The sequence below is a fragment of the Myotis nattereri genome (assembly GCF_964212035.1).
Source record: "Myotis nattereri genome assembly, chromosome: 7".
Lineage (NCBI taxonomy): Eukaryota > Metazoa > Chordata > Mammalia > Chiroptera > Vespertilionidae > Myotis > Myotis nattereri.
The window spans coordinates 71,900,164-71,915,736 of record NC_138082.1 but is presented as its reverse complement, the minus strand read 5'-3'; the positions used below and the strand labels follow the sequence as shown (position 1 = coordinate 71,915,736).

Here is a 15,573-nt window from a genome sequence, read left to right as displayed (position 1 = left end):
TTCATATTCAGGGGATGTTCTCTAACTTGAGAGAAACTAGGTGATGGTACAACAGATCTTTTGTTTGCTGATGAGAAATGGACCATCTGTTGCAGAATTTTGTCATGGGCTCCACATAATTTTTTCAAGACTCTCTCTGGGTACACTCTTACAAGTGGCACTGGGTTCATTTGGAAAGGTTTTTAGGTAGCTGGATTTGATTTTGACATTTGAAAAGGAAACAGCACAGTTACAATGACTAAGGCACAGCCAGGAGCTGGAGTGTTGACAGCCTTCAAGGGTAGTACAAGCAGGAAGAGCACCGATTGACCCGAGGAAGGAGGGTAGAAGCCATTTGCTAGCTCTAATAGTCTAGTTTCTATAGCATTTTTAGCTCAGACTGAGGAGTGTAGGTTGTCTGACTGTCAGTGTTTATAAACTATATGTGCCAATTACTGGTTGTGAGACCATGGGCAAATATCACCTCTCTGCTTATTTCCTTGTGTGCAAAAAGTGGATAGTAACAGTACCTAGCTCATGAGTTATTGTGTAAAATTATATAGAATAAATGAGATAATATATGCAAAGCATTTTTAACCATGTTAGATGTATAGAAGGCAGTTACATTTTAGATATGATTATTCTTATTTTACTGAGTGACATTCACCATTTATAGGCATGACTGACTATCTACCAAGGTACTGCAACAATCTAAGAAACTCATTCTGAAAATGTTCTGAAGTTACACATTTTATGCCATTATTTATTTAAGATAAAATTAAATTTTAAATTTGTTTGCATAATAGTGACGGGATAGAGCAGAAATTCTCCATTAACTTTATTCTCAGACTGCAACATTTCAAACTTTGAAGGATGGTTCCTTCTCCTTTACCTTCTAAATATGCTTAACCTACTCACACAATACACACATAACAAAAAAGCACACCTAATCTTTGTCATGTGCTTCTACTTGTACAACTTCAAATTTTGGTGCATCCTTGAACTTTTTCAAAAGAAATCTACACTCACTGCTTCCAATACATGACCAAACAACAACAACACACCAAAAACAAACAATCAAAAAAAGGTCATAAAGTCACGTTCCAATCCCTCGCACGGTTTACAGTTTTAATTTTTTTTAAATATACAAAATAATGTGTCTTAATTGGTTACTTCTCTTTGTTTTCTCAGTAGAGAGGTCAGATTTTTCAATATGTGCGTATTGCTCAAGTAAGTTAATTTTCATTCCCTAGTGGTAAGAAAGGTTTAGAAATGAAGACGTTAACATGTGGTGTTGTCTTTACTATATATTTAGGTACTATTGCAATGTTTACCTTAAATCTCTTAGTCCATAAATCAATTAATTTCTTCTCAATTATTATTGTCCTCAAATTTTCTTCATAATTTTACGCTGATTAACAGATACCCTTGAAAAGTCTACCCACTTGGCCTCTAAGACACTATTATTATTGACTTCCCTATCTTTTCTTCTATTCTCTTTTAAAAATACCAATTGTCTTTATGTTTACTCTTTCTGTCTCTCAAAGAAATGTTATTCCAAACTCTCTCTGGTGATATTATCCAACTTTATGGCTTCAATAATTATCTCTGTATTTGAATACCTCTGACCAATTTTCTGATTATGGGCTTAGTCTCCATACTAAACTTCAGACCATCATTCTCACTCCTTATTGTATATCTCTCGCTGCTCAGTAGGTTCAACTCCTCCCACAATCCCCAAGAGATAAAATTTTTGTCATGAACATTGTTCTCTGGGGATACACAATTTTTAATGCTGTAACATTCACTTTTATATATGCTACATTTTATATATTAACTATTTGAATTCTAACTGTATCTCCAATTTATATTATAAATAACACTATATTAAACATTTCACACCCAAATCCTATATAATAAAAGCCTAATATGCAAATTGTTCCACCGCTCTCTATGACATGCACTGGCCACCAGGGGGCAGCATGGAACATGGCAGGCCTCAGTGACACAGTGCTGGCAGCGGGCGGCAGTGGAGGTGCTGCCAGCCCCAATGGGCCCGACAAGAGCAGGACCATAGCAGGATGGTGGAGTAGGTGAGCAGGCAGCAACAGGCCAAGGCAGGTGTGAGCGGGGACCTGATTGCCCTGCAGATCACCCCGCAGACAGCAACCAGTGGCGGTGGTGGGAGGCGGGGCCACCACCGACTCCCAGGCACTGAGGGAGTCATGCGGGGGGCCTGGCCCCAATTGATTGCCCCACAGGTGGGATGGTGGAGCAGGTGAGGGGGTGGCACCAGGCCACAGCGGGGTGCCAGGCAGGGTTGCAAGGCTGGGGGCATGAGCTAGGAGCATGAGCTGGGGCCCAGTACCCACAGGCCACCCTGAGGGACCCCACCCATGCACGGATTTGTGTATGGGGCCTCTAGTATTGTACCAGTATAATCCTTAGGATATGTTTGTAACAGTGACATTATTAAGTGAAAAGACATTAAAACTTTGAGAGGATTATGACATGAACATTTCTACTGGTAGTGACTTAAGAATGCTGATGTCATCTATGTCTGACTAGGCCCCTCCTCCACTTCCTCATCCTCATTTATTTTTCTCCCTATTTTCCTCTTTTCTTTTTTATATGTCTGTGTGCATGTATATGCAAAACTAGTCTTCTGCTATTGGCGCATTATGTCTCCTATTTTTTTCTACTTGATTTGTTATAGCTATAAAATCCTTTGTTACTTAGTTAAATAATATGCAATGTTATTTTAAATTTTATTTTCAATCACAGTGGACATTCAATATTAGTTTATATTAGTTTCAGGTGTACAGTATACGGCATAGTGGTTAAACAATCATATAAATGCGATTATAAAAGTGTTCCCTCTGACAGTTCAAGTACTCACCTGGCCCCATACATAGTTATTACAATACTAGAGGGGGGGTCCCTAGGCCTGGCTGGCGATCAGGACCGATCAGGTTCCCTGCCTCCTCCTTCCCTCTCTGCCCACGTCTGCCGCCACCCATCCCCGGTTCCCCATTCCAGCTGGGGCCTGCCCCTGATTGAGCAATCGGGGCCTGCCGGCTCAGGGGAGAGACAGGGGGAGGGACCCAAGAGGTTCCCATGAGGTTGGCTGCCAGCCCGAGGAGGGAGCCAGCCCTCAGCTCCTCCTGAGAAAGGGGCTGTGTCCACCGCCACCCACCTTCAGTTCCCTGTCCCAGCCTGGGGGCCTGCCGGCCAGGGGAGGAACCGAGAGTTTGGCCGGCAGGGACCAGGAGATTGGTCGGCAGGCCCATCAGCAATTGGGGCCTGCAGGCTGGGGGCAGCTCCTACATTGAGCATCTGCCCCCTGGTGGTCAGTGCACATCATAGTGACCTGTCATTCTGGTCGTTTCAATGTAACAGTAGCTTAGGCTTTTATCTATATAGATTATAGACTATATTCCCTATGCTGTACTTTACAACCCTGTGACAAGTTTGTGATTACCAATTTGCACTTCTTAATCCCTCAGCTTTTTCACTCAGCCCCCAACCCTGCTCCCCTTGGGCAACTGTCAGTTTATTTTCTGCATTTATGAGTCTACTTCTGTTTTGTTTTGTTTATTTTGTTCTTTAAGATTCTGCATAATCATATGGTATATGTCTTTCTCTGTCTGACTTATTTCACTTAGAATAATGCCCTCTAGGTCCATCCATGTCGTAAATGGTAAGATTTTATTTTTTATGGCTGAGTAATATTCCATTGTATATATGTACTATCACTTTTAAAAAATGTTTATCCTTACCAGAGGATATGTTTTTGTCAATTTTAGAATGAAAGAAAGAGGTAGGTAGAGAGAGAGAGAGAGAGAGAGAGAGAGAGAGATGGGTTGCTGCCTGTATACACCTGACTAGGAATCAAACCCATGACCTTTTGGTGTACATGATGATTCTCCAACCAACTGAGCCACACCAGCCAGGGCATACCACCACTTTTTTAATCACTTATCTATTGATGGGCACTTGGGTATTGCAAATATCACTGCAAAAAACATATGGGTACATATCTCTTTTCAATGTAGTATTTTGAGTTACTTTGGATATATACCCAGAAGTGGAATTGCTGTGTCATAAGGCAGTTCCATCTTTAATTTTTTTAGGAAAATTAAAATATCCATAGTGGCTGCACAAATCTGCATTCCCTCTAACAGTTTAAAAGGTTTCCCTTTTCTCCACATCGTCACCAGCACTTGTTTGCTGATTTATTTTATTTTTTAAAATATATTTTTATTGATTTCATAGAGTAAGGGAGAGAAAGAGATAGAAATATGAATGATGAGGGAGAATCATTAATCAGCTGCCTCCTGCATGCCCTACACTGAGGATAGAGCGTGCAATCAAGGCATGTGCCCTGAATGGGAATTGAACCAGAGACCTCCTAGTTTATAGGTTGACACTCAACCACTGAGCCACACCTGCTGATGATTAATGACATTGAGAATCTTTTCATATGTCTATTGGCTCTCTGTACGTCATCTTTGGAGAAATGTCTATTCAGGTCCTCTTCCCATTTTTTAATTTGATTATTTGTTGTTTTTTGGTGTTTAGTTGTGTGAGCTTTTAAATAAATTTTAGATATTAACCCCTTATTGCACATATCACTAGTGAATATATTCTTCCATTCAGTAGGCTGTTTTTTGTTTTGTTAATGGTTTTCTTTGTTGTATGCTATCTTAAGTTGGCAATTTTTTGTTTTCAACTGAATATTTTCTTAGATTCTTATAAAGCAAGTAGGATTAAATGCTCAGCTTTTCGCACTCCCTAAACATAAATAATATCAATGTTAAGAAAGCTAGGATGCCAAGCTCAATTTAAATTGAAAAACACTGATTTACTTGAGAAAGGCGGTTTAGTCCCCCTCTAGAATGTCCCACCTTCTAGATTTAGCATGTCATTTAACTGGTTCCTTTAACACAGTATTTGTTGAAAAGTGAGTTCCACCCTGGAGCTTTGATCTGATGTAGATTCAATGTTTTTGATGACTACTTCATACATGGTGCTGTAAACTTCCTATGATATTAGAGGTTAGCTAACTATATCTCATGGACCAAAACCAACCATGTGTTTTGGTAAATAAACTTTCATTGGCACACAGTCACCCATTTATGTCTATGACGGCTTTCCCACTGCACCTACAGAGATCATGTGGCCCACAAAGCCCACGATGTTTACTATCTAGCCCTTTACATAAGGTTTGCCAAGCCCTGAGTCATGGCATATTTGTTACTGTTAATCAGTGGGTTCAAGGGAGTCTGCCTGCTTCCTGTTTTAAAGTATCTCATCTCGTTTCTCAAGTAAGTCAGTGCACAAAAAAGGGAGTGGAAGGTACCCTTAAGGGGGAAAAATTAATGTTAATTCTGTTATATGTAATGATGGCATGACAGTTATTTCTTAGCAATGAAGTATTTATAGGAGAAATAACATGATGTCTGGCACTTACTTTGAATAAAATACTCTAGCAAACAAGTATATGGAGTGGTTAGGTGGAGAATAGTTGAAACAATTAGATAAATGTTGATAATTATTGAAACTTCACAATAGATACATGGGTGTTTATTATAATTTTATTATCATTAAGATATTTATTATGCCCCGGCTGGTGTGGCTCAGCTGGTAGGAGACTAGTCCCATATACCAAAAGGTTGTGGGTTTGATTCCCAGGCCTAGCCTGGTGCTTGCAGGAGGCAGCCGATCAATGTTTCTCTCTCAAATCTCTCTCTCTCTCTCTCTCTCTCTCTCTCTCTCTCTCTCTCTCTCTCTCTCTCTCTTTCTCTTTCTCTCTCTCCCTCTGTCCCTCCCTTCCCCAGTCTCTAAAAGTCAATGAAGAAAATGTTCTCGGGTAAGGAAAATAAATAAATTAATTAATTTAAAAAATTAAAAACAGCCCTGATATAATAAAAAATGAAAGAAAAGCAAAGATGGGCAGTTTAAATGTATGCCCACCTCTATCAAGATGTTTAGGTGATTGTGTACTTTCTATCCTAAGTAAATATACGACTTGAGCACACCAGTATATATGTTTTGCCATCAGTTCTATGATGCTTTGAGGGTGTCTGAAAGTTTCCAGCATAACTTCCCTTTTAGCATACGTTTTGGGGGCAGTCAAATTTGATGGCAGCCATATATGCTACTATCCTATTTGGAACAGTGACCTGGAAAAAACAATGATCTTAAATGAATGAGAAGCAAATTCTCTCCATCTACTCACCTATTATTCTAAGGACCCTTCCCACTGCAGTGAGAAGATAATGATTTACATCAGCACCATTTTTTATGCTTTATTTCTGGGAACAAAACATTTCATAGAATTTCCACAGAAGTGGTGATAAGAGAGAGCTACAATGAAAACTTCTGCTTTCTTATAGAATTCATTGAAATAATTGGATACAAATATATCGCCAACTATAAAAAATTGCACTGCCCATTCTTCACTTAGTCAGTTTTGCTTTTATATCTTGCCAAACTTCCCAAATTAAAATTGCTATCCCTTTTGCATAACTCCAAACTTTATGAGTGAGAGTATTTGTTATATTGTCCCAAATTTACAAACCCTCCTCAACATTTCTATAAATTAACTGTGTAGAAAACCTGATTTATTTTGACAGAAATATTAAGTGCCTAAATAACAAACCTATGAGTAAGAAAAATTGCAAACAGTATGACTGCTAGTCTACTTTATATAATACATATTCATAAAAGTAAAGATTAATTGTAAATATAGTTTATCACATACATTTCAAAATGTTATAAATAATAAAAAATCAAATTATTTTATAATTTTTGTAATTAAATATCTTAATATTTCAATGCTTTATTCTCATTTCCAATATATTACCCAAGGCAAACTTTATCTTAAATCTATCCTTCAATGAGCAGGTCATAGAAATTAACTACATGGACCCTTGTTGTGTAATCAATGTCAAACTATTTAATTTTGTAGTACTTTTCTATATGAATTAATATTTTAGTTTTCTTTATTAAAAAAATCTTAAGGAATGAGGGAAAAACTCATTCGTACATGCAAAATTTTAATTATGCCTCTCAGATGTGTGCTTTTAATTAATTGGTGATATTTCTTTGTTCAAATATTATAGTCTTACACAACTGTCATAAACTTATAAATTTTAATTAAGGCTTCTCCAAACCCTAGTTATATAGTGTCCACATAGGAATTTGCCAAAAGGCTTAACTATAAGTAAACCAACAATGAATAAATCCATGACTTGCCCAATGGGATTTGTTTAACAAATTAACATTTGTGTGGAGATAATAAGGTTCTACACTCTATAATACCAGATCATGTTCTATAAAACCACATTTTTAAAACTTAAAATGCTTTGTAAATGACTTATTTAAATATTATATTATTATTAATTATTAGATATAAGACAATAAACTATAATAACATAACTCAGGTTGAATTCAGAGGATGCCATTTATATTACTAATTTGAAATATAATTTTTTCTGAACATATTCTCTCTATGTGAATCAAAATCTAATAATCTGGGTGCATAGGTAAAGTTGATATAGATTTTAAGAATGTAGCAGAGTCTGGACAAATTATTTGAAGACATTAAAAGTTGTGCTGTATCCATATATAATTCAGGATGCATTTATAGGATAGCAAATTCAATGCTTCATAGAGATTTGTCCCTGTTGTTCTGTTGCAGGTTAAATAGTAGGCATAATTGGAGTGACAAACTTTTTAGTTGGCTTAAATATTTCCATGGATAAATATAAGAAAGCCATCTGCCGAAACCAGTTTGGCTCAGTGGATAGAGCGTCGGCCTGCGGACTGGGGGGTCCCGGGTTCGATTCCGGTCAGGGGCGTGTACCTGGGTTGCGGGCACGTCCCCGGTGGGAGATGTGCAGGAGGCGGCTGATCGATGTTTCTCTCTCATCGATGTTTCTGGCTCTCTATCTCTCTCCCTTCCTCTCTGTAAAAAATCAATAAAATATATTTAAAAAAAAAAAAAAAGAAAGCCATCTGGTTGTATGGTAGGTAGACAGGCATGAGGAGAGTAGGAGCAATAGGCCAGGTACCAGGAAGGCCCCAAGTGCCTAGCAATGGGAAAAACTGGGAAAACAAGGTCCTCACACCCAAGGTGACCTTTCCTACCTGGTGTATCACTGGTCACGAGGTTTAGACACCCTGGCCTTTCATATCACCGGTCATGTAGTCCAGAACCTCCCCTGACCTTTCCTCCCCTAGCATGTTGCTAGTCATGGGGTAGATTCTTTTAGAGGAGGAACAAATGGCTGAAAGAATAGCTTCATATGACTCTCACACAAGTCCTTGCACAGCCATTCCCTTAAGCATCAAGCCCTGAAGACAATGAGATCTTGACCCACATCAAATATTCTTAGGAACGAAGTCTTGGGTCTGTTGATCACAGAGGCAGTTTTGGTCAAACTACAGGTAACATCTGGGCCTCAGTTGTGTTTCAGCTCCAGGCCCAGAAAAGCAGCAAGGCCAGGCAGGGAGACACCATGGCTGACATCAGGACCAGCTGCAGTGACAAACGACCCTCTGCCCTAGTGAATACCAATCAGTGGAGACCATGACTCAGAAAGGACACATCTGGAAAGCTGATGAATATTTCATGAAGGTCCTCTCTTGGGACCTTCCCTAAGATCCACAATTTTAGAGAACAGATCAAACTCTCAGGATGGAGGACTCAGCACTCTCTCTTAAGCATGTCCTTGCCTTTCTCACCCCTTTCTTTCTCCAGGGTGTACTTCTCTCTGGAGCATGCCCACAACTTTCCCCCTCTCCTTCCTCCAGGTGTGTTCCCTTGCCTTTTGTTTTCTAAGCTCCAAGGGCCTTCCTTTTGCCTCTGTAGCTTGTTACCTGAATCTGTACAGCCAACCTGGTCACTTCTTCTACCTCTGTGATTTTCTAAATAAACTTTTGCTTGTATTTGAGTCTTAGCTCTGAATTCTTTCTTAGCCAGAACTCAAACATCGAGGTTGCACAACTGAGGCCAATTGCCAGGAACATTCTGGTGGCATTTCACTGCTAACAGTTGTAACCCAATGATTTTATTATTATAATAAGAAAAATTAAGTTAACAATAAAATAATAAAATCCCTAAAACTCATTTACAAAAGAAAATATTTTTTTTTTTTCTGAAGGAAATGGTATCTATGTTACTAAAATAAGATCACAGGTCATATCCTTTCATGGCACATTTATTGGACTTTTATTTTTATATTCAATGAAGGTCCCAGTACTACAATTTCTCCTGCAGCAATAGAATATACTCTACTGTATGGATTAACTTTCCTTACGCAGAATGAAAATATGTAATAAAGATCCTAGTGTCTTTTTTACTTCAATCAACCTGCTGAATATTATTTTTCAGAATTCAGTTAAGCAGTTATAATAGCTTAGTTATCAATTAATCTCGTGTCAAAAACATTTATAGACATAAAACTATCAAACTTAAAGAAATAGTAATGCTTTTACTATAAGAATACAAAACAGAAACAGCTTAGTTCTTCTGAATTCCATTGAAAAAAATTTCTAATGTGACTCTTTCAGTTAGCATTATGCTAAATACTTCAAAGAATAGCATAAGAAACAGAAGCAGTGAGAGCTCCCAGCAAGATGGAAATTAACCATGTAGGGGATGTAAAGATCATATGGATTAATTTTCCATTTGACTAAAGAAATTTGCATTTATGTAGTAGAGTTAAATGTGCATAGGTTGCTCTCATAGTTGCATAATATCCTTTGTACCAAATATTGTGGTCTGCAAGTTATAATTTTATTATACATTGGGGTTAATTTATTCCCATGGGAACATATTTTAAACATAATACAAGTCAGTAAAAAATAAGTTTTAATGTTTTAGAAACCACTTTGTGCAAACTTAACTACTGTATAAGTTAATAAGAATCTCAAGTATATCCTAATTCATGGTAACCTGATATTTTCAAAGCAGAATATACACTACATGCCAAATGAGTAATTATTTTATTTATTTCATTTTACTATATTTTATTTTATTTTTTATTTTATTTTATTTTATTTTAATTTTATTTTATTTTAATGTTTTGTAAAATCTCACCCAAGGATATTTTTTTCATTAACTTTTGGACAGGGTAGAAGGGAGGGGGAGAGACAAAGATAGAGAACCATCGATGTGAGAGAGACACATTGATTGGTTGCCCCCCCCCACTCACCCTGACTGGGGATGGAGCCTGCAAAGGAGGTATGTACCTTTGACTGGAATTGAACCTGGGACCCTTTAGTCCATAGGCTGATACTCCAACTACTAAACCAAACAGGCTAGGGCAAGAGTAGTTATGATTTTAGATGGGAATTACAATGCCATCAGATGTGCTGATATCATATATTTATACTAATTATTTTTTTATTCTTTTAAGATTTGGATGAATGTTTTGGTTAGTGTGTGGAGTAGCATTTGCACAATGACTATGCTTCAGCCTAAGGTTTGGTTTGAGTTCTGTATGAAAGTTAAGTTTATGGTAGAGTTACTGGGGAGACTTGAAATTAATCTTGCTATGAAGTTAACATAGGGTTAGCATTAAGGTTCTTAAGCAGTCACTTGCAAAGGGACTTCAACACTGTGTCATTTAATGAGTGCAAGTATTTTATGAATAGTTTATAAAAGAGATACTTGCAAGCTACATTTGCCATCATGCTGCCCCAGTAAATGGCATATTGTAACTAGTAACCCAGTGCACGGATTTGTGCACATTGAAAGGAAATTAATTAGAAGGTGGCTGGTGAGACGGGGCAAGACAGGCCAGATATGCCCTGGAGTCAACCTCTCTTGTTCCCTCCCCAGTTGGCAGCACCTGAGATGGGGCCGTGGCTCGAAGGGCATCTGCAGAGTGAGCAGGGTCCCTCCGGAAGGTGGGGTCCCTTGGCCTGGCCTATGGGGATCGGGCCGAAAACAGCTCTCTGACATCCCCCAAGGGGTCCCAGAGTGTGAGAGGGCACTCTGCAAAGTTGCTGTTGTTCAGGGTGTGGAACACAAATGCAAGTGTGCAGTAAACCAGATTCAGGACCCACAGTGCCCCAGCAACAACATAACCCACGGCCGAAGGTGGAGTCATGTAGGAATGGGGCTCCCTCCTCTCTGGTTTTTGGATGCATCACCAGAGAACTGCCGCTGCCATGTCACTGAATCAGGGAAGCTTCTGCATTGACCATCTGTCCCCTGGTGGTCAGTGCACTCATACTGACTGGTCAGATGGCCGGGCACTTAGCATATTAGCCTTTTATATATATAGATGATACTTTAAAGGAGCTACCAGCATTCCACACACTATCTTTAGCAAAGTATTCTTTCAAGTAGTGAAACACATTTGAACTAATATATTTACATTTAAAATGAACCTAATTTTCAATATCAAATGATTCTTAGCATTAGGCAAACTGTTCAATTAAGAACAAACAGATATTCAAGTCATAGATACAACGCTTATAAAACTGGTTTCACTTCATCATTCTAAGCCTGATGAGTCAGAATCTTTGACCACTGTATCTGGCACGTGGCACACTCAACACCTGGTCATGTCATTACTATTGTTAAGTTAGATGCCTTGAACCTTGAAATACTAAATTTAGAACAAATGTCATTGATTATGTTAAATTACTTATTCCACTTAATTTGTGTTAATGTATTCTTTATTAAGGTACCATAAATGATATTTGTAACATTACTTTCTTTTTCATGTTTACAGAACATTGCAAGTGATTTGAATAGACAATGAAACTCAAATATTTACCCAGAGCGGATGGTATACAAGTTCCTCCATTTTGACAGTAGTTGCTACAGTGGTTTACTTCACATCTGTCTCCTGAATAACTAGGCCAGCAGTGACACCTCAAATCACCCTTCTCATTTAAAATGCATCTTCCTCCATTTTCACAAGTCAATTTGCATGAATCATCTGGTTATAAAAAGAAATGTATGAATTAGCATGCCATTTAGTGGATAGTAGAATAAAAATATTTTTAGAAAATAAAAAATACTAGGATTTGCTTTATTAAAAATTCCAAAAATAAACACTCATAATATAAAAAGAGAAATAAAATTATCTGAAGACATAGAAATAAATTTCAACCATTATTGAATGGTGAATACAAATGTTGAATTAAATTTTATTTTTCTATATGCTTAAAACATTATTAGACATTTCTTATAGTTGTTAAAACAGTAAGTAATAAAACCAACTGAGACTTTCTAAAAATAAAATATTGTCCAACCAATAAGTATTTTTTATAATGTGGGCAATCATAGACCATTTTTTTGAAGTGTTTAATTTCAAACCAAACTGAAATATATAAACTGTATATAAACATATATCTTTACATATAGAATAAATGTATTATATTGTATATATAATAATAAGTATATTATATACATAGACATACAATTTATAGTATAGGGGCATTTTAAAATAAAAATATACTCTTTGATGTACATACTTATTAACTATATATATATAAATATTCCAAACCAAAAGTCACTTAGATTTGGCAGTGGTCGGCAAACTGTGGCTCGGCAAACCATGGCTCACGAGCCACAAGGGGCACACTCTTTGGCCCCTTGAGTGTGGCTCTTCCACAAAATACCAGCTCTTTCACAAAATACCGACTTCTGCACATGGGCCATGAAGTTTCAGTCGCACTGTATGTGCACGCCCGCACGTGGTATTTTGTGGAAGAGCCACACTCTAGAGGCCAAAGAGCCGCATGTGGCTCGTGAGCCGTGGTTTGCCAACCACAGGTATAAGATGATAATAGAACAGTGTAGAAACATTTCCATGTGTACAATTTCCATATTTAAAATAATTAGGCACAATTTGTCTATTCCATATAGTTTGGCTGAGAATGAGAAAGGATGGTCATTACTTGGAATAGGAAAATTATTTCTTAAAAATATGATGTCTGATTAATAAAAAAGATTGGCTTGAAATCATTTTTCAGGTAATTTATCTATATGTGTTCACATATCCCTGCTCCATTAGAAATACTGCTTTACTTAAAGCAAGACACAATGTCCAATGAAACAGAAAAGATTGACAATATTGTAAGAGGCATTTCATTCTAGAATATGCCTTCTATTAAAGTCATGCCTATTTTATAGTTAAGACTAGAGGCCCAGTGCACGGATTAATGCACTGGTGGGGTCCCTCAGCCTGGCTTGTACCCTCTCACAGTCTGGTACCTATTGGGGGATGTTGGACTGCTCATTTTGGCCCAATGCCTACAGGCCAGGCCGAGGGACCCCTGCAGTACAAGAATCCGTGCACCAGGACTCTACTAAGCATATGAAATCTTTGGTTAATCTCTTCCCGTCCTACCCCCTCCTCCCTTCCCTTTGAGATTCATCAGTCTGTTCCATGTTTCCATGTCTGTGCATTAAGCATCTGCCCCCTGGTGGTCAGTGTGCATCATAGCTACAGGTTGAATGGTCAGACAGTTGAACAGTCGAATGGTCGTTTAGGCATATATATATGCCCGATGCACTGGGCCTCTAGTGTCTTAAATATAAGAGATCACATTATTTGTGTTTTTTAAAGTTTTTGCTCTTTAATACTTATCAACATTGGAAATTATGTTTCAATTTATTTTAATGTTTGTTTCAACCTCTAGCTTCTAAATTATTAACTTCATGAGTACAGATATCTTGGAGGTTTTGTTTCTGAATTAGTCGTTGGTTTCTAAATTAGTGTTATGCTTTGCTCATAACTCTCAAAACATTTCTTAATGGTAATGGTAATATTTATTGTTAATCAAATTTTACACAGAGGAAACTCAGACTCTTTATAAATTAATCACCAGTTTCTAAATTAGTATTGGCACACAGAAGTTGTTCAATATAAACTTGTTGAATGATTAAATGTATTTGGGGGTTGAGTTTAAACTGATAGCAGAATGGCATGCTCAGAAACATGATCTTCACTGATATAGGAGCTATATAAAAATACATTTTGATCTGTGTGTGACTTCAAAGTTCTTAACCTACTCTTAAATGCATAGTAAGTGCTCAATGCAGCTTTGTGAATAAATGTAAAATGAATTCATGGAAAGTTATCATCAGAAGAACAGTTTATGGAGGTATTCAAGAAGCAATGCTAAGGTAAGTACATTGATGACTGAGTAGCTAGTTCTGCTCAGTGTCTATAGCTGTAAAAATGTATCATACAGATGAATTCATTATTTACTGATATAATGAAGTTTACCTACCTAACAGGCTGTCATCATTGCAGGTGCCATTAATCAAGTATTTTCCTTCCGGGCACACACAGGTGGCCCCAGAAGGATTCAGCAAACAGAGAAATTCACAGGCTAAATCCAAGCAAGGATTGGGTACTGGTTAAAAGAAAACAAAGAAATGCATAACTATAAATACAATAGGTTTCAAGAACATGAAATTCAATAAGGTGAAATGATGGAATTAGCAATCACATCAACTTTCTGCTGGAATTATCTCATTTCAATCTTACTGGTCACCTTAATAGGGGAACAGATGTTACTAACCTTAGAACTATATATGTCAGATGACTGGTAAAGAGCAGCATAACTTGAGATAGAATTCTAGGAAGTTTTTAGGGGACTATATGCTGTTTTAGTTGTTTCCATCATTGATTTGGATAAATATCTTTGTTACCTTTCCAGATCATTGCACCAAATGAGATTAAATCCCTTTCTATTTGCCATAAAGATTAATAATAAATAAATCTTAAACATTCTCTTGAAGCATGAACTCATACATAGAGATGAGTTATTGGATTTTCAGCCACATTTTTACTCTGGTTGTCAATATTTTTGAGAGTTGTGTTCAAAATATACCTTTCAAGATAATAGCATCCCTTATTTTCCAATTCCCATCTGGGAGGGAAAGTAACAATAAAAGTCATGAACAATCAGAGAAAAGAGCCCTTGTGGAGAGCTCTCCTCAGATACATCTAAAGATGGCATGTTAGAGATATAATTGTCACTTGGGTATCAGTAAGAAAAAGTTAAACTGACTAATGATGAATTTTCTACACTTGTCTACAGACTCACAAGATTTTATTAAGATAAAATCATATAAAAATAAATGACACATTAAAAAAAAACAATGTCGAATTGAATAATAAGAAAACACAGCAAATCCTGACATTTTCATATTTGTTATGACAAATGAAAAATTTTGTATTACTTATATCTTGATTTTGGTAATTTAAAGTCTGGTGATAACAAAATTAAAGTTATTTAAGTTACTGGGGTTAAGACATTGAAATAATGAAGGCAGTTTAAAAAATACTTTCTTTTGAGAGTGACAAGAAAGAAAATTCACCAATATAGACAATTGTATAAAATATTATACTTACAGTCTAATTGTTTATAGCGATGAGATATTAAAACACCTTTTGTTTTACCAACATCTAAAGCTAGGTACTCTACTGAACCATGGCCAAATTTTTGTACTCGAAATACACCATTTTTAGGTCCTGCTCCATATATATAATCTTCAAAGACATCAATCCTATGTGGATGTAGCAAGCCTAGAATTTTTAAAAGGTAGGGTTA

General features: G+C 37.0%; 1 protein-coding gene across 2 annotated transcripts in view; it reads right to left on the bottom strand.

Annotated features, from left to right (window-relative positions):
• Positions 1-15,573, bottom strand: part of LRP1B (LDL receptor related protein 1B) — a 1,698,272-nt gene that overhangs the window by 74,181 nt on the left and 1,608,518 nt on the right. For both annotated transcript variants that reach the window (XM_081095916.1, XM_081095917.1), the window contains exons 81-83: positions 15,375-15,548; positions 14,245-14,370; positions 11,778-11,942 (exon numbers count right to left, since the gene is read on the bottom strand). In XM_081095916.1, coding sequence (XP_080952042.1) covers positions 11,778-11,942; positions 14,245-14,370; positions 15,375-15,548 — 465 coding nt within the window. The remainder of the gene's footprint in view (positions 1-11,777; positions 11,943-14,244; positions 14,371-15,374; positions 15,549-15,573) is intronic.